Source organism: Myripristis murdjan, chromosome 1, assembly GCF_902150065.1.
Source record: "Myripristis murdjan chromosome 1, fMyrMur1.1, whole genome shotgun sequence".
NCBI classification, from domain to species: domain Eukaryota; kingdom Metazoa; phylum Chordata; class Actinopteri; order Holocentriformes; family Holocentridae; genus Myripristis; species Myripristis murdjan.
This window is the reverse complement of record NC_043980.1, coordinates 2,678,210-2,691,827: the sequence shown is the minus strand read 5'-3', so window position 1 is coordinate 2,691,827 and position 13,618 is coordinate 2,678,210. Positions and strand designations below refer to the sequence as shown.

General features: G+C 43.6%; 2 protein-coding genes across 2 annotated transcripts in view; both read left to right on the top strand.

Annotated features, from left to right (window-relative positions):
• Positions 1-252: 252 nt before the first annotated feature.
• On the top strand, positions 253-1,242 carry LOC115357167 (transmembrane protein 121-like). Its single transcript, XM_030048571.1, has one exon. The coding sequence runs from the start codon at positions 253-255 to the stop codon at positions 1,240-1,242; it is 990 nt and encodes a 329-aa protein (XP_029904431.1).
• A 6,536-nt stretch (positions 1,243-7,778) lies between these two features.
• LOC115360026 (phosphofurin acidic cluster sorting protein 1-like) overlaps positions 7,779-13,618 on the top strand; it is a 31,188-nt gene continuing 25,348 nt past the window's right edge. The window contains exon 1 of the mRNA XM_030052706.1: positions 7,779-7,855. Within this exon, the coding sequence (XP_029908566.1) occupies positions 7,800-7,855 (56 nt within the window). The 5' untranslated portion in view covers positions 7,779-7,799. The remainder of the gene's footprint in view (positions 7,856-13,618) is intronic.

Below are 13,618 nucleotides of genomic sequence, written 5' to 3'. Positions count from 1 at the left end.
GTTTATTTACCTTCACTCTTTCCATGCGGTGGAGATGGAAACCCCCAAAAATCGCTAAATCTTGCAAATGTCCAATTAAATCATCCCATGTATTTAATGACTGCCGGAAAGGAAGCTGAAGGGTCACACTCGATGAGGAGCGAACAAGAGGGCGTTCCTGTTTTTGGGCTATGTTATTTCTAAAAGCCCTCCAGCTGTCGACATCCCTTCCTGGTTTGCTGCTTTAGTTTGTCTCGCGGGTCCCAGAGCGGCATGGTGCCCCCGCGGCCCCTGAACAAACCCCACGTCTGCCTCTGCTCCATCCTCATCATGAGCAGCCTGGCGCTGATGGACGCCTACCTGGTGGAGCAGAACCACGGCCCCAGGAAGATCGGCGTGTGCATCACCGTCCTGGCCGGCGACGCGTGCTTCCTCATCGTGCTGCGCTACGTCGCCGTGTGGGCGGGGTCGGAGGTCCACACGGCCAAGCGAGGCTACGCCATGATCCTCTGGTTCTTCTACATCTTCATCCTGGAGATCAAGGTCTACTTCGTGTACCAGAACTTCAAGGCTCAGGATGTGAAGGTGGATGAGGAGGAGGCCGAGGCGGGACTGGCCAGGAGGGTCCTGACGCTGCTGCTGTCCGTCTGCATGCCCGTCGTGTTCATAACGCTGGCGGCCATAGATCACATGGAGTACGTGCGTCCGTACAAGAAGAAAGAGGAGATCAGGAGTCGTCTCTTCTGGGTGGTGGTGGACCTGCTGGACGTTCTGGACGTGCAGGCGAACCTGTGGGAGCTCCAGAGGAAAGGGCTCCCGCTGTGGGTGGAAGGCCTGATGTTCTTCTACTGCTACATCCTGCTGCTGGTGCTGCCCTGCGTGTCCCTGAGCGAGATCAGCATGCAGGGGGTCAACATTGTCCCGCACAGGATGATGCTGTACCCCATCCTCAGCCTCGCTACCATCAACATCATCACCCTCTTCATCCGTGGCGGGAACATGCTGCTGTACAGCGACAGCCGCGTCTCGGGGATCATGATGGGCAAAAACGTGATCGCCATCGTGGTGAAGAGCTGCAGTCTGGCGCAGTACGGCAAGCTCCGGGACGCTCCTCCTGCGGGTCACGGGGTCGAGATGCACAAGAACTGCGACGTCCAGACAGCGGCGGTGTCCGTCCCCGTTCCTCTGCCTGTCCCGCCGCAGGTCGTGATCGAGGACTTTACCACAATACCAGAGGAGCCAGAGTGTGAGACGGACGCTTAACGTTAACAAATGTGAGTGGACTGGATGAGATGTGCAGGGAAAAAAGATATTTGATGACATCTTGTGTAATGACACTTTTTATGCAAAGTGGTGAAGAAATAAGTGTGTTGTGGACATTTTAGGCTGTCTTTTTGGTTTAATGTGCATTAGCCAAATAAGAGGAAAACCATGTAGATAATAACGAGGTAATAATAACCAGGTCCTCAGCTCAGGAGCTTCATGCTGCCAACCAGCCCACTGCCCAGTGATGAAGATTTTTTTTTTAATCTGTTTTTTATTTTCTTTGGTGGTGGTGTGTGTGCATGCGTGTGAGTGTGTGTGTGGCTGGGGGTGGGGTGCACTATCCAATGTTTTCCCAGCTAAACTATGTCAAAGTTCAGATAGTTTCAAATGAAATTCGTTGTCCATTTTCTTGCAAGAAAAAAAAAGAAAATCATGCAGAATGTGCTCGTGTTGTCGTCAGATTCTTTCAAACTGAACTGAACTACTCCTGCTGTCACTGCTGTTAGATCAGTATGAAGGTTAACAAAAAGGGTTAACAAAAAAACAACAACAACAACAACAACTACAACAAAACAGAAAGACCCTTTGGGACTGTGGGACGCAGAAACGTTCTCTTCCATATCTTTTCTGTTTCCTCTCATTTTGTCTGTTAAGAGAAAAAATGAGAGAAGTGGACGGGTCAAACACACCGGCTTTTCCAGGAGCTGACAATTAGCTAATGCGCTAACGATGAGCTAACATCCTAACAATTAGCTAACGAGCCAACGTCTGCGCTAAGGGTATGTGAAGGCACCACTATTTGTATTTGTATTTGTTTTGGGGCAAAATAATTCGGATTTGGATTCGGGGGAAAGTGGGTGTGGCTTAAACCAGAAGTAATTTATTTTAACACCAAACGTGACTCCGACATGCTGCCCTCTGGTGGAGCGGCGGGTCTATGAAGACATGGGGCTGCAGTGTAAGAAACTATCCCATCCATCTGTGACGCAGCTCGTCCCGACAGATCTGTTGTGCAGAGCATGTTGGGTAAGGACAGCTGCTGTGTGTAAAACACTCGGCTCAGGCCAGAGACCTGGACAACTGGGAGGTTAAAAGTCAGAGGTGAACTTCTGTTAATGAGCTCCAGGGGGGAAAAAAGTGATTTTCCAGAGCATCAGCGTAAAGACAAAAGCAACAGCCAGAAAGCTGCAATGCTGTGAATCTCAGCAGAGGAATAATAACACTGACAGAGATGATTCTTCTGTGCAAACACTCAGAAATGCATCCCTGTGTACCGTCACAGTCCGCAGGCTTTTGGGCTGTTATTTCAACTCAAATATTCTTATTTTAATCTAATCCTCCTAATTGCTCTAAAACCTAAAACAGCCTCAATGTGATTGTGCATTGATATTCATGTAATGTATTTTTTATGTGCTCCTCAGTGTTAAAGTGTGTGTTTCCCTGTGTTGCTTTTTCTCGACCACTCGTTAAATTTCCTCTGGAGGCAAAAAAGAAGACAACATCAGCGAATCCTGGAACTCAGTGAGTACAAACACAACAAGAACAAACTGTGGATTCAAACAAAAATGAGAGTGAATTTGTTTGGATATCGCCGCCTAAAGTGGTTCTTTTAATGGTAATGGTCCATAAATGTTTGTTTTTGTTTTTTGTTTTTTAAAAGAAATTTACCAAAAATAGAAGCACTTTTAAGAAAGTTCTTCGTGGGCCCAACTGGTTCAGTAAAGAACCTTTTTTTAAATGGTTGTTTAACTTTTTTTTCAGAATAAAAGCTTCTCTTAGCGTTTTAAATCAAATGATTGTGTTTAGGTTGAAAACCAACATGAACATGTTGTTGGCCGGTTCTCCACGTTCCTTGTTCCTTCACTGGGTTCCAGACAAGCTATTAAAAATGTTTTCTGATGGTTTATAGAACGAGACATTAATCCATTCACTGAGGAAATAATCTGCACATTAATCCACAAGGAAAAGAATTCCATCAAATAACTCCAATAAACATGATGAACCTTTAGCACTCTAAAGAACCACAGAAAGTGTGTGGAGAACCAGCCTCTTAATAAAGAGGTTCTTCAGCTACTGATGGTTCTTTGTAGAACCACAGAGCATTTTGAAGAACCATTTAAGAGCCAGTGTTTTTCTGAGAACTTTGTTTCTGATAGGAGTCTTCAGCAGGAGTTTAGGATCATTTTGACAAACTGAGACTGCCACCCTTATTTTATGTTCTGTTCCTTTTACACCGACATATGTTTTCTTCTCTTTCCACGGCACTTAAAATTGTTGGTTCTGTCCTCAGGGATCATCCTGGTGCTGCTTCATCTAAAACTGACAGACTCTGGTCAGTAACTGCAAAAAATAAAATAAAATGTCAGCAACAAATGAGATTCCAGTAAAACAACAGACCGCTGACAGCTTTGTGAACCATATCTATTAGCAATAAATTGTTTATGGCCCAAGTTAATCAACTCGTGTACGAGTTGACTGCCCCGCTCACACCAGGGTCATTTACCAACAATATAAAACAAAAGCTTTCACAAATTTTTGGTTAAAGTTTTGCACTCAAAAGCTAAAGGATATGAAGCAAGAACTCACCTTTAATTAAACTTGAGCCGAACTGCGCCAATCAGAAGACAGTATTCATCCTGACCCATGGACTAATTCTGCACTAATACTGCACTAAGAATCACTAATACTGCACTAATAATTACTGATAATGCACTAATAATGTAAATCAGTTAATTCTTCGGTCGTGTCCTCTCTGTAGGGACATTTGGTATCAAAAGCATGCCCAGTGTTTTCTGACTTTCACAGTTTCCTCGTCACTGAGTGTCAGCACGAGCGGATGTGTGAAAAACGCTTTTTACAAATAAAAGCAAAACTAACCCTCAGAATGAGTTTCACATGTGTTTTGCAACTTGTAGCTGTATATTAACATCTGTGAATGTGAAAAGATCTGAACAAATGAATCCAAATGTATGGATGTGTAAAATAAAAGTTTTGTACAGTAATATTCACATTTGGAAGTATCGTTCCTCTGCTGGTATCTGACTGCAGTAGAAGTAGAAGTACTGTTACTCTGCTGGTATCTGACTGCAGTAGAAGTAGAAGTACTGTTCCTCTGCTGGTATGTGACTGCAGTAGAAGTAGAAGTACTGTTCCTCTGCTGGTATGTGACTGCAGTAGAAGTAGAAGTACTGTTCCTCTGCTGGTATGTGACTGCAGTAGAAGTAGAAGTACTGTTCCTCTGCTGGTATCTGACTGCAGTAGAAGTAGAAGTACTGTTCCTCTGCTGGTATGTGACTGCAGTAGAAGTAGAAGTACTGTTCCTCTGCTGGTATCTGACTGCAGTAGAAGTAGAAGTACTGTTCCTCTGCTGGTATGTGACTGCAGTAGAAGTAGAAGTAGTGCAGTAAAAATGTCCTGCAGTAAAAGTCCAAAGTGTCTCATGTCAAATGTCCTGGCAGTGAAAGTGACTGAGCTCCTTTTTCCAAACAGTAACTGTGTTAGCTGGGATCTTTTCCAGAGAACACGCTGCACACTGCATGCTTTTAAAGGGACATTACACTCAACTGAAGCGAGGACCATCAACCATCATGTGATGGTTGAGTCTACATGGTTCTCATCGTCCACACTTACCCCTCACTTTTCAAAAGTTGAGTCTAAATGGTCCTCGCTGCAGTTTTCCATGGTTCGGCTTTTATTGTGAAATTTGGAAAATGGCACAAAAAGTAGAAGCCACAAAGCAGAAGCAGGTTCCTCTTCTCATCTTTGCTGATTGAGCTTTTATTGTGAAAGGTCCCACAGTGTGTCACTGATCATCTGTTCTCTGTAATGGATCTGATTTAAAATGCAGTGAAGGACAAAACTCAAGGAAGAATGGACTGAAGGAAAAGTAAAAGTACTGACTTTAAAAAATACTCTAGAAAGTACAAGTACATAAAAAAGCTACTCAAGTACAGTAGTGTGAGTAAATGTAATGAGTTACTTCCACCTCTGTTATTTGTAAATTCATTGGGAAAAAAAGGCTTTGAGTTGTGAATCAACATGGATAAATGTACAAGATTCATAGACAAAAGGAAATATTGCAGATTTTCTTCCAAGAGATCAAATTCAGGCTCCAGCAGAGCTTCAGCAGCTGCAGCACAAGGACACAACACTAGATGGCAGTAGAGAGTTGCAGCAGTGGCAGCTCAGAGTCCCAGTTTCCCAGTTTTCTTTTGGACACACAAGGAGCTTGTCACAACTTCTCCTGCAGGTCACACTAAACCTGAAGAAAACAACAAAAATGTGAAAGAAACAAGTTGGATAAAAAAATAGAGGTAGATGTTTGGGAATCTAAACCGGGCACTACATAAAGACACATCACACAAGCATAAGTGGTATATTTGTTTTATTATTAGAGCTGTCTACTTAATATGCACACAGTTTTCTGTTGGAACCTAACTTATAACACTGGGAACAGATTAAAAATAATGTTAATCTAAAAATGCAAAAAATAATGTCTAAAAATAATGGTAATATCAGGCCCCATTCAGTGTTTAACATCTCTAAATACACAATAAACATTATTTTTTTAACACATATGTAAAAACATAACACACCTGTAGTAACATAACACATTTTTAGTCACATAACACACCTGTAATAACACACCTGTAGTAACACACACACCTGTAATAACACACCTGTAGTAACACACACACCTGTAATAACACACCTGTAGTAACACACACACCTGTAGTAACACACACACACCTGTAGTAACATAACACACCTGTAGTAACACACACCTGTACTAACATAACACACCTGTAGTGACAAAATACACCTGTAGTAACATAACACACCTGTAGTGACAAAATACACCTGTAGTAACATAACACACCTGTAGTGACAAAATACACCTGTAGTAACACACCTGTAGTAACACACACACCTGTAGTAACACACACACACCTGTAGTAACATAACACACCTGTAGTAACACACACCTGTACTAACATAACACACCTGTAGTGACAAAATACACCTGTAGTAACATAACACACCTGTAGTGACAAAATACACCTGTAGTAACACACCTGTAGTAACATCACACACCTGTAATAATACACCTGTAGTAACACACCTGTAATAACACACCTGTAGTAACATAACACACCTGTAGTGACAAAATACACCTGTAGTAACACACCTGTAGTAACATAACACACCTGTAGTAACACACCCATAATAACACACCTGTAGTAACATCACACATGTAGTACCACACCCATAATAAAACACCTGTAGTAACATCACACACCTGTAGTAACACACCTGTAGTAACATCACACACCTGTAGTAACACACCTGTAGTAACATCACACACCTGTAATGACATGAATTTGACCCAAAATGTTTCCACATGTTATGACAGTGAATTTTCAAGTGATGTGCTGTTTATTGATTCAGGGTCATTTAATTAATGCATCTGTTACAGTGACATACTATTTTCTATTTTTTTTTTTTTTTACAATGTATTCCTGTTTGTTTTAATATTGCATTCCTGTTGTATTTTGGCTGTTATTCCCTGCCCCCCTCTCCTCCAGCTGTTTGCTTCGTGTCTGCCACATCTTGTTGTTTGTCTCTCTTGTTGCCCCTCAGTGTGTGTGTTGTGTGTGTGCTGTGTGTGTGTGTGTGTGTGCTGTGTGCAGGACGCTTTGTGGCTGCTGCTGCTGCTGCTGCTGTTGAAAGCTGCCATTGAGCCAGGCTTTATCCTGCTGCTGTTGTCTCCACACTGAGGCCTGCAGGCTGCACCTCTGACACCCTGCCAGCTCCCACACACACACACACACACACACACACACACACACACACACACTGCCCACTCCATTTACAACACGGAGATTTATTCATTTCCATGCCTAATCTAGATTGAAATCACATGGATATTTCAGTTTGGGGCTGTATCAGATTAGTGCTATTCATCTGATCTCCTTACAGCAACATGTTTTAGATTATGAGAACATATTTGAGTTGTATTGGGGTATGTAAGTGTTGTATACCACCCAGGATTTTCACTCATATTTATATACAGTGTACAAACTGGGATGTGACTTGATGAGAGCTCAGTCTGAGCTTCTTTACGGCAGAAGGTGTGTGTCGTGTGTGCGCTTCAAAGCCGTTCGTAAATCAAATAGAGCCTGCTGGTAAAAGTCTTCATCCTGTGATGCTGAGGGGGGCATCATGTGTCCACCATCAGCTGCCTCTGTGATGTGAGGCGGTGAGCTGCTTCCTCTCTGTCTTCCTCTGTTTGCGTGTTTTGAGGATTTTGGATGTGCGTAAAAGCTCTCCATCGCGGCGGTGCGTCCGGCCCCGCCCCGCCCCGCTCGGCTCCAGCCTGACAGAGCGGAGATCAGCCGGCGTCTCAGCGACCTGCTGCCCGGGGAGAGGTGACGATGGCGGCGGCTGTGGACAGAGGCGGCGTCCGGCCCGGGTTCCCGAGCCCGGCCGCGGACACGGCCGGGTCCGGTGTGGGCGCGGCTCCCGGCGGGTCGGAGGGCCGCATCCCGGTGCCGATGAACCTGTTCGCAACCTGGGAGATAGACCGGTCCTCTCCGAGCTGCGTCCCCAGGTAAGAGGATTACGATTTAACCCTCCGCCACACACACACACACACACACACACACACACACACGCCACCACAACGTGTGAGGGAATCAACACACGCGCGCGCGCACGCCGCGGTGATGCATTTAAAGCCCCGCCTGAGGATTTTAAACAACACCGGCGTTTATTTATGTGAGAATATGAGGAACAAAGGCAGGCAGTCCACATCTGTATCCCCGTGTGTGTGTGTGGGTGTGTGTGTGTGTGTGTGTGTGTGTGTGTGTGTGTGTGTGTGTGTGTGTGTGTGTGTGTGTGTGTGTGTGTTTGGCGGACAGAGATTGGCTCTCCGTGCCTTGTAATCTGATAGTCAAGTCATCTGCACCCTCATTATTTTCCTCTTGTTTACATGGATCTGTGCGTTTGATCCCGATGCTAATCTGACGCTCATAACGGCCAGCCAATCAACAGCCAGATACCCTCAAGTAGCCAATCAGCAGCCAGACAGCCACACAACAGCCCAATCAACAGGCTGTCCTGTAGCCTCCAGTCTACAGTCCTCAGGTCTGTATGGCAAATCTGTGTTCTTGGTCCATATCTTGTAATAAATATGTTTTCAGCTGATAAGGAGCTGCTTCATCAGAGTCAGCAGCAGGTTGGAAGGTCGAACCGAGGCCAGACAGCAAAGCCTGCAGGTTTAGGTCAGCTGAGAGGTGGAGGTGGAGGGAAATTTGCCATATTGATAATCCACAGATGCTTTGATTACATTTTTCTGTCTGAAATGGATGCACCGTGTGTGACTGATTGATATGCGACGTGATATTTTCCAGAATAAAAGATGTGTCACGTGTCAGCGTGCAGCTGCCAGGAGAATAATTCAAACTGAAGGTTATGTGTGTGTGTGTGTGTGTGTGTGTGTGTGAGCTGCAGAGCTCTCACACACGTTTCAATATTTGCTTGACTGACTGATGCATTGATTGCAGGATTGATTGATTGATTGATGGTTCTGATGTTGCACCAGCTGACAACATATTAGTCTGCTCCAGATATTATTTTCATCGTCGTTTGATCTGTTGATGAGTTTCTCAGTTAATCAGTTCATTGTTTTGTGAATAAACTGTGAAAAAGCAGCTTTAAAATATTTATAGGCAAAGACATCTCAGTGATTGAGCCTTCCTCAGCACATGAAGGCCAAGGAATCCTGAGATGTGATATTGTAATATAATATAACATCTAGGGCTGCAACTAGTGATTATTTTCACAATCGATTAATCTGTCAAGGATCAATTTGTGTATAAAGTGTGACAAATGAAGCCAATGTGTGTCCAAAGTGACGTCTTCAGATGTCTTCCTGAGTCTGACCAACAGCCAGAAAACAAACAAATAAATAAATAAATGAAAATTATTAATTTTATAAAGCTATGACAAGAGAAAAGGGAAAACAGTCTCAGTGAAGCTGGAATCGGACAGTGACAGTGTTCGGTGTTTCTAAATGAGGAAAACGGTTAATCAGGTATAGAAATTATAATCAGTTTTGATTTGATTTGGCCCTCTGTGGCTTCACTGGTCGGCTCACCAGTGAAACCAGTCCAGTCCTGGGAAAAGGGATACACCCAGCCCCACCAAAAAAAAAAAAAAAAATCACTGGAAACAAAACTATATAATTCTAAATCACACAATATATTTGAAGCACTTATGTTAATTATAGATGGAAGACAATGGGTTTTTAAGTTTAGAGAGACTGACACACCCCTCTGTCATGCTGCATAGTGGTTTGTGTGTGTGTGTGTGTGTGTGTGGCTTGCCCACCTCTAGTAAGTTGTCATTCTGCAAAGACAGAAGTTAAAAAACAAAATATCAGACGTGTTTCCTCGATGATGTTTCGACGGCACTGGAACCTTTTTTGTCTTCCTACAGTGCCTTAAACACACCGTGGGACATACTGGCCTGTCTAATTTCCTTTTTTTCTCTTCTTCCTCTGTTTACAGCTATGTCCTTTTCTAATTTTCTGTGGTCATGTTCCTGCTAAATGTGTATTTTATTGCACCTTTCTGTAATCAGTTTACCTTCTACTCCTTTTCAATTTAAATTCCTATTATTAATCTCTTATTTTTACAAACGCCCTTATAGGGACAGGTGTTGCAAATTAGCATCTTCTATACAAACACTGTGGTACCTGCACTGAACAGCTGTTTTCAGTTTGTATCAGTCCCTGTCAAATAAACCAGCAGGAAATAATGAATAAATAAATGTGTTCTAAATGTATAATATGGCCAAAAGTTGACATTTTTATTTAAACAACAGCTTGAATGTGCAGCAATGCAACGCTCCCCGTCCCTTCAGCTGGTTCATCATTAGAGACGGATGGATCTTGGTTAATTTAAAATTGTTGGGGAGATCCCGAGGTTTCCAGAGATCCCAAACATGAGCCGCTGAGTTCCAGGGAAATGTGTCTGTAGATCTTTTCTATCTGATGTGATTCTGCAGCCATATTGAATATTTCCCTCAGTGTCAGTGTGATGGAGCTTCAACAGAGACGCAACATGGAGGAGACTCTGTGCTGCTGCAGGGACACACACACACACACACACACACACATGGGTTTTATCACTTTGAAGAACCTTAAGGGGAAATTTAAGGGGAAATCAGAGTTCTGAGTGTGAGGTCTCTTCCTGACAGAAATCATGAAAAATCAGGAGCGCTGATGTTTGCTCTGTAAAATGACTGTTTGTATATTTGATCTTTACCTTTAACTGGAACGTACGCAGATTATTTCAGAGTTTTGATTCAGCGTGGCAGAAAAAAATCCAGTGTTTTCCCAGAGAGATGATTTGATTTGATTTGTGTTTATGTATATTTGGATGCATTACATTTGACTGTTTGTGCGTTTATGTGGTTTGATGCCTGAGCGAAGCGTCTCAGGTCGGCTTCAGTTTCTTCACAGACGATCTGCATCGAACAGATTTATTTATTCTGGATCAGAAACACAGGAGCAGCAGCTGAGAGTTTAGTGTCATAACAACAGAAAGGAGTGGGAGGAGGATCTGTGTGTGTGTGTGTGTGTGTGTGTGTGTGTCTTCACACTGCTGACTGCTCAGTAAATCAGCCATCTGTTGTTTTCTGGCTCTCAGATCAGCTCAGCGGCGTCTGAATGGAGAGAGACGCTCAGAGAGAACAGAGAACAGCTGACCTGCAGTCAGTTTGCAGAGGGAGGCCAGCGGTTCTCAACCTGCGGGTTGGGACCCCCCAGGTGGTCGTGAGATAATTCAGGGGGCCGAGAGGTGATTTACGGGACAGGGAAGGAATGCATTTCTTCTGTGCAAATTGCTTGTTCCTTTTTTTGTTCACATATTTTTAATTCAGAAAAGGATAAATGTCCACAGGCAGCGTCAAGCCAACATTTCCCCTTTTCCTCCCCCGAAAAAAATCCAGAGGAACAACAACAGGTTATATAACAACGTGAACCTGAAACAGAAAAGAAATACTCAACATAACAGACGAAAACTCAACCATGAAAATCTGTGTGGACATTCAGCCATGACTCACGAACCACAGAAGTGGGCGGGGCTTCCAGGGCACTTCCCCTTCCTTTATTCATTCATTCATTCATTCATTCATTCATTCATGATTTACTTACATACTTATGTTTGGTCTATGGCAAAAACTGGTAAAAATGAATAGGTTCTCCGGTTCTTATTCACCAATAATGTTTTCCGTTAAATGTAAGAAAGATCACAGTGTGGATGAGTTATATGTGCTTTTGACTTCATCTGTTTTCACAAATATACATAAATATATATTTATATACATGTATATTCGTGCATCATTCATCCATTCCTCGCCAGTCTGATAAATCACCTTTCCACTCCCCAAATCTTATATATATCTGGTTAATTTTTATGAGTCAAACTGCATCAAAAAGCCTCTGCCTGATAGAGATGCAATAAAGCAATAATACATGAAAGTTAAGTGAACTGAAATTACTGGCCGGGCTGCTGTTTAGTGCAGTGTATTCAGAGAACGTATCCACAGTTAACAAAACCTATCAATGAAAAGAGGCCAAACTGACCACAAGTATTTTATTGATTATGCATCGAACACGGAAAACAATGAGACATTCGGTGGGGGAGGGAAGTCATTTTTTTCTAATCACTTAGAGAGGGTGAAGGAAAACACATTTTGGTCAGAGGGAGGGTCCCAGCTTTATATTCCAGAGCCTTCCACAGCCCAAATCCGTTTTTTTTTTTTTGTTTGTTTGTTTGTTTGTTTGTTTTGTCCAGATTGCATCCAGATTAATTTTACAGAGTCTGGACAGAAAAAAAAAAAAAAAAAAAAAAAAAAAAAACACACAAAATATGATCCAAGCCACATTTGGAGGCGGTTTGAAATGCAGTTGGACCCAGTCAGATCTCTACAGGTGCGTCTCAGTCCAGACACTCTGGACGCCGTTCGACATCAAGTCCAGAGTGACGGACATGCATCAGAGCGGCTGTGTATCATCCCTGCAACATGGAGGACGACACAGAGGACAACAGTCCATGAAATAAAGTCTGCCGGCACTTTGAACGTGCGGGGGGCATTTCTCCTGCTTCTGCATTAGAAAGCCGCATCATCAGCGTACGTAGATAATGATGCCTATCCGGCGTTACCGCAGCAAGCCGTGCAGATAGGTCAGTGATGTCTGGACGCACCGATCCGGTCTGATCACTTGCGAATAACAGTGTGGACAGTCTGTCTTAAAAATCTGATTGGAGAAACAAATCCAAACCCTAAACTGAGTCCTGTCAGATGTGGCTCTGCACCTTCATGAACCCCAGAGGAGGAACCGCGCTGATGCTGGTGACCTGAAAATCAGAATAAGTGGAATCAAGGCCAGCAGGATGGACCTTTTTTCCACATCTGAGTTTTCAGAGTTTAGATGAAACACAGCAGTGTGTGTGTGTGTGTGTGTGGATCGGGGATTGTTGTGGAGCAGCAGGGTGGAAGTGATGAGCTTAGTCCGCTGCAGAGACCGAGGACAAAACTGCTTGTTGTCTGTCGTTCAGCGAGGGGCTCCAACTCACGTTTGGATGAGACCATTATCTGTGATCACTGTGTGTGTGTGTGTGTGTGTGTGTGTGTGGGAGAGAGAGAGAGAGAGAGAGAGAGAGAGAGGCTCCACGGGTTCCGAAGGGGTAACGCTCACATTATGGACAGGCCATGATCCACATTTGGCCTTCAGTAAAAATAATATCAAGGATATAATTTCTATACATCTTTGATAAAAATGAATGTTGGACATGTATCAAGTAAAATCACCAAAACGCGTAATTATAAAATTAATACTTTGGGGGGTTTTGGCTGCTGGTCAGACCAAAATAACTGCCTGTCTGTGTCTGTCACCTCTGGTCGTGCAGAGGTTGTGTTCGCTGTGAGCGTAGACACACACACACACACACACTTCTTGTAGCTGCTGTGCTGCTGTTCACAGTAAAAGCTCTGTGTCCTGCAAACAGGAGAGCCTGCACCATCCTCAAATAATGAGACCCCAGGAGAGCAAATCAAGAGGGAGGCTGGCCCGTCTCGCACCGAGGCCACGCCTGGAAACTGCGTCCGCCTCTCTGCTTTTTACACAAACGTCGTAATAAATGAATGAGGCCGTTTGTAGAAATGAAAGATGTGTGTCGCAGCAGCTCGGATCTCATCCTGCAGGAGTGTGAAGGCCCTGCCTGTCCACCCTTCAGGCAGAGCTTGAAGAAATCTAAAGTAACAGTTCATCCAAAATACAAAAAAAAAAGATGTTTTCCCACTT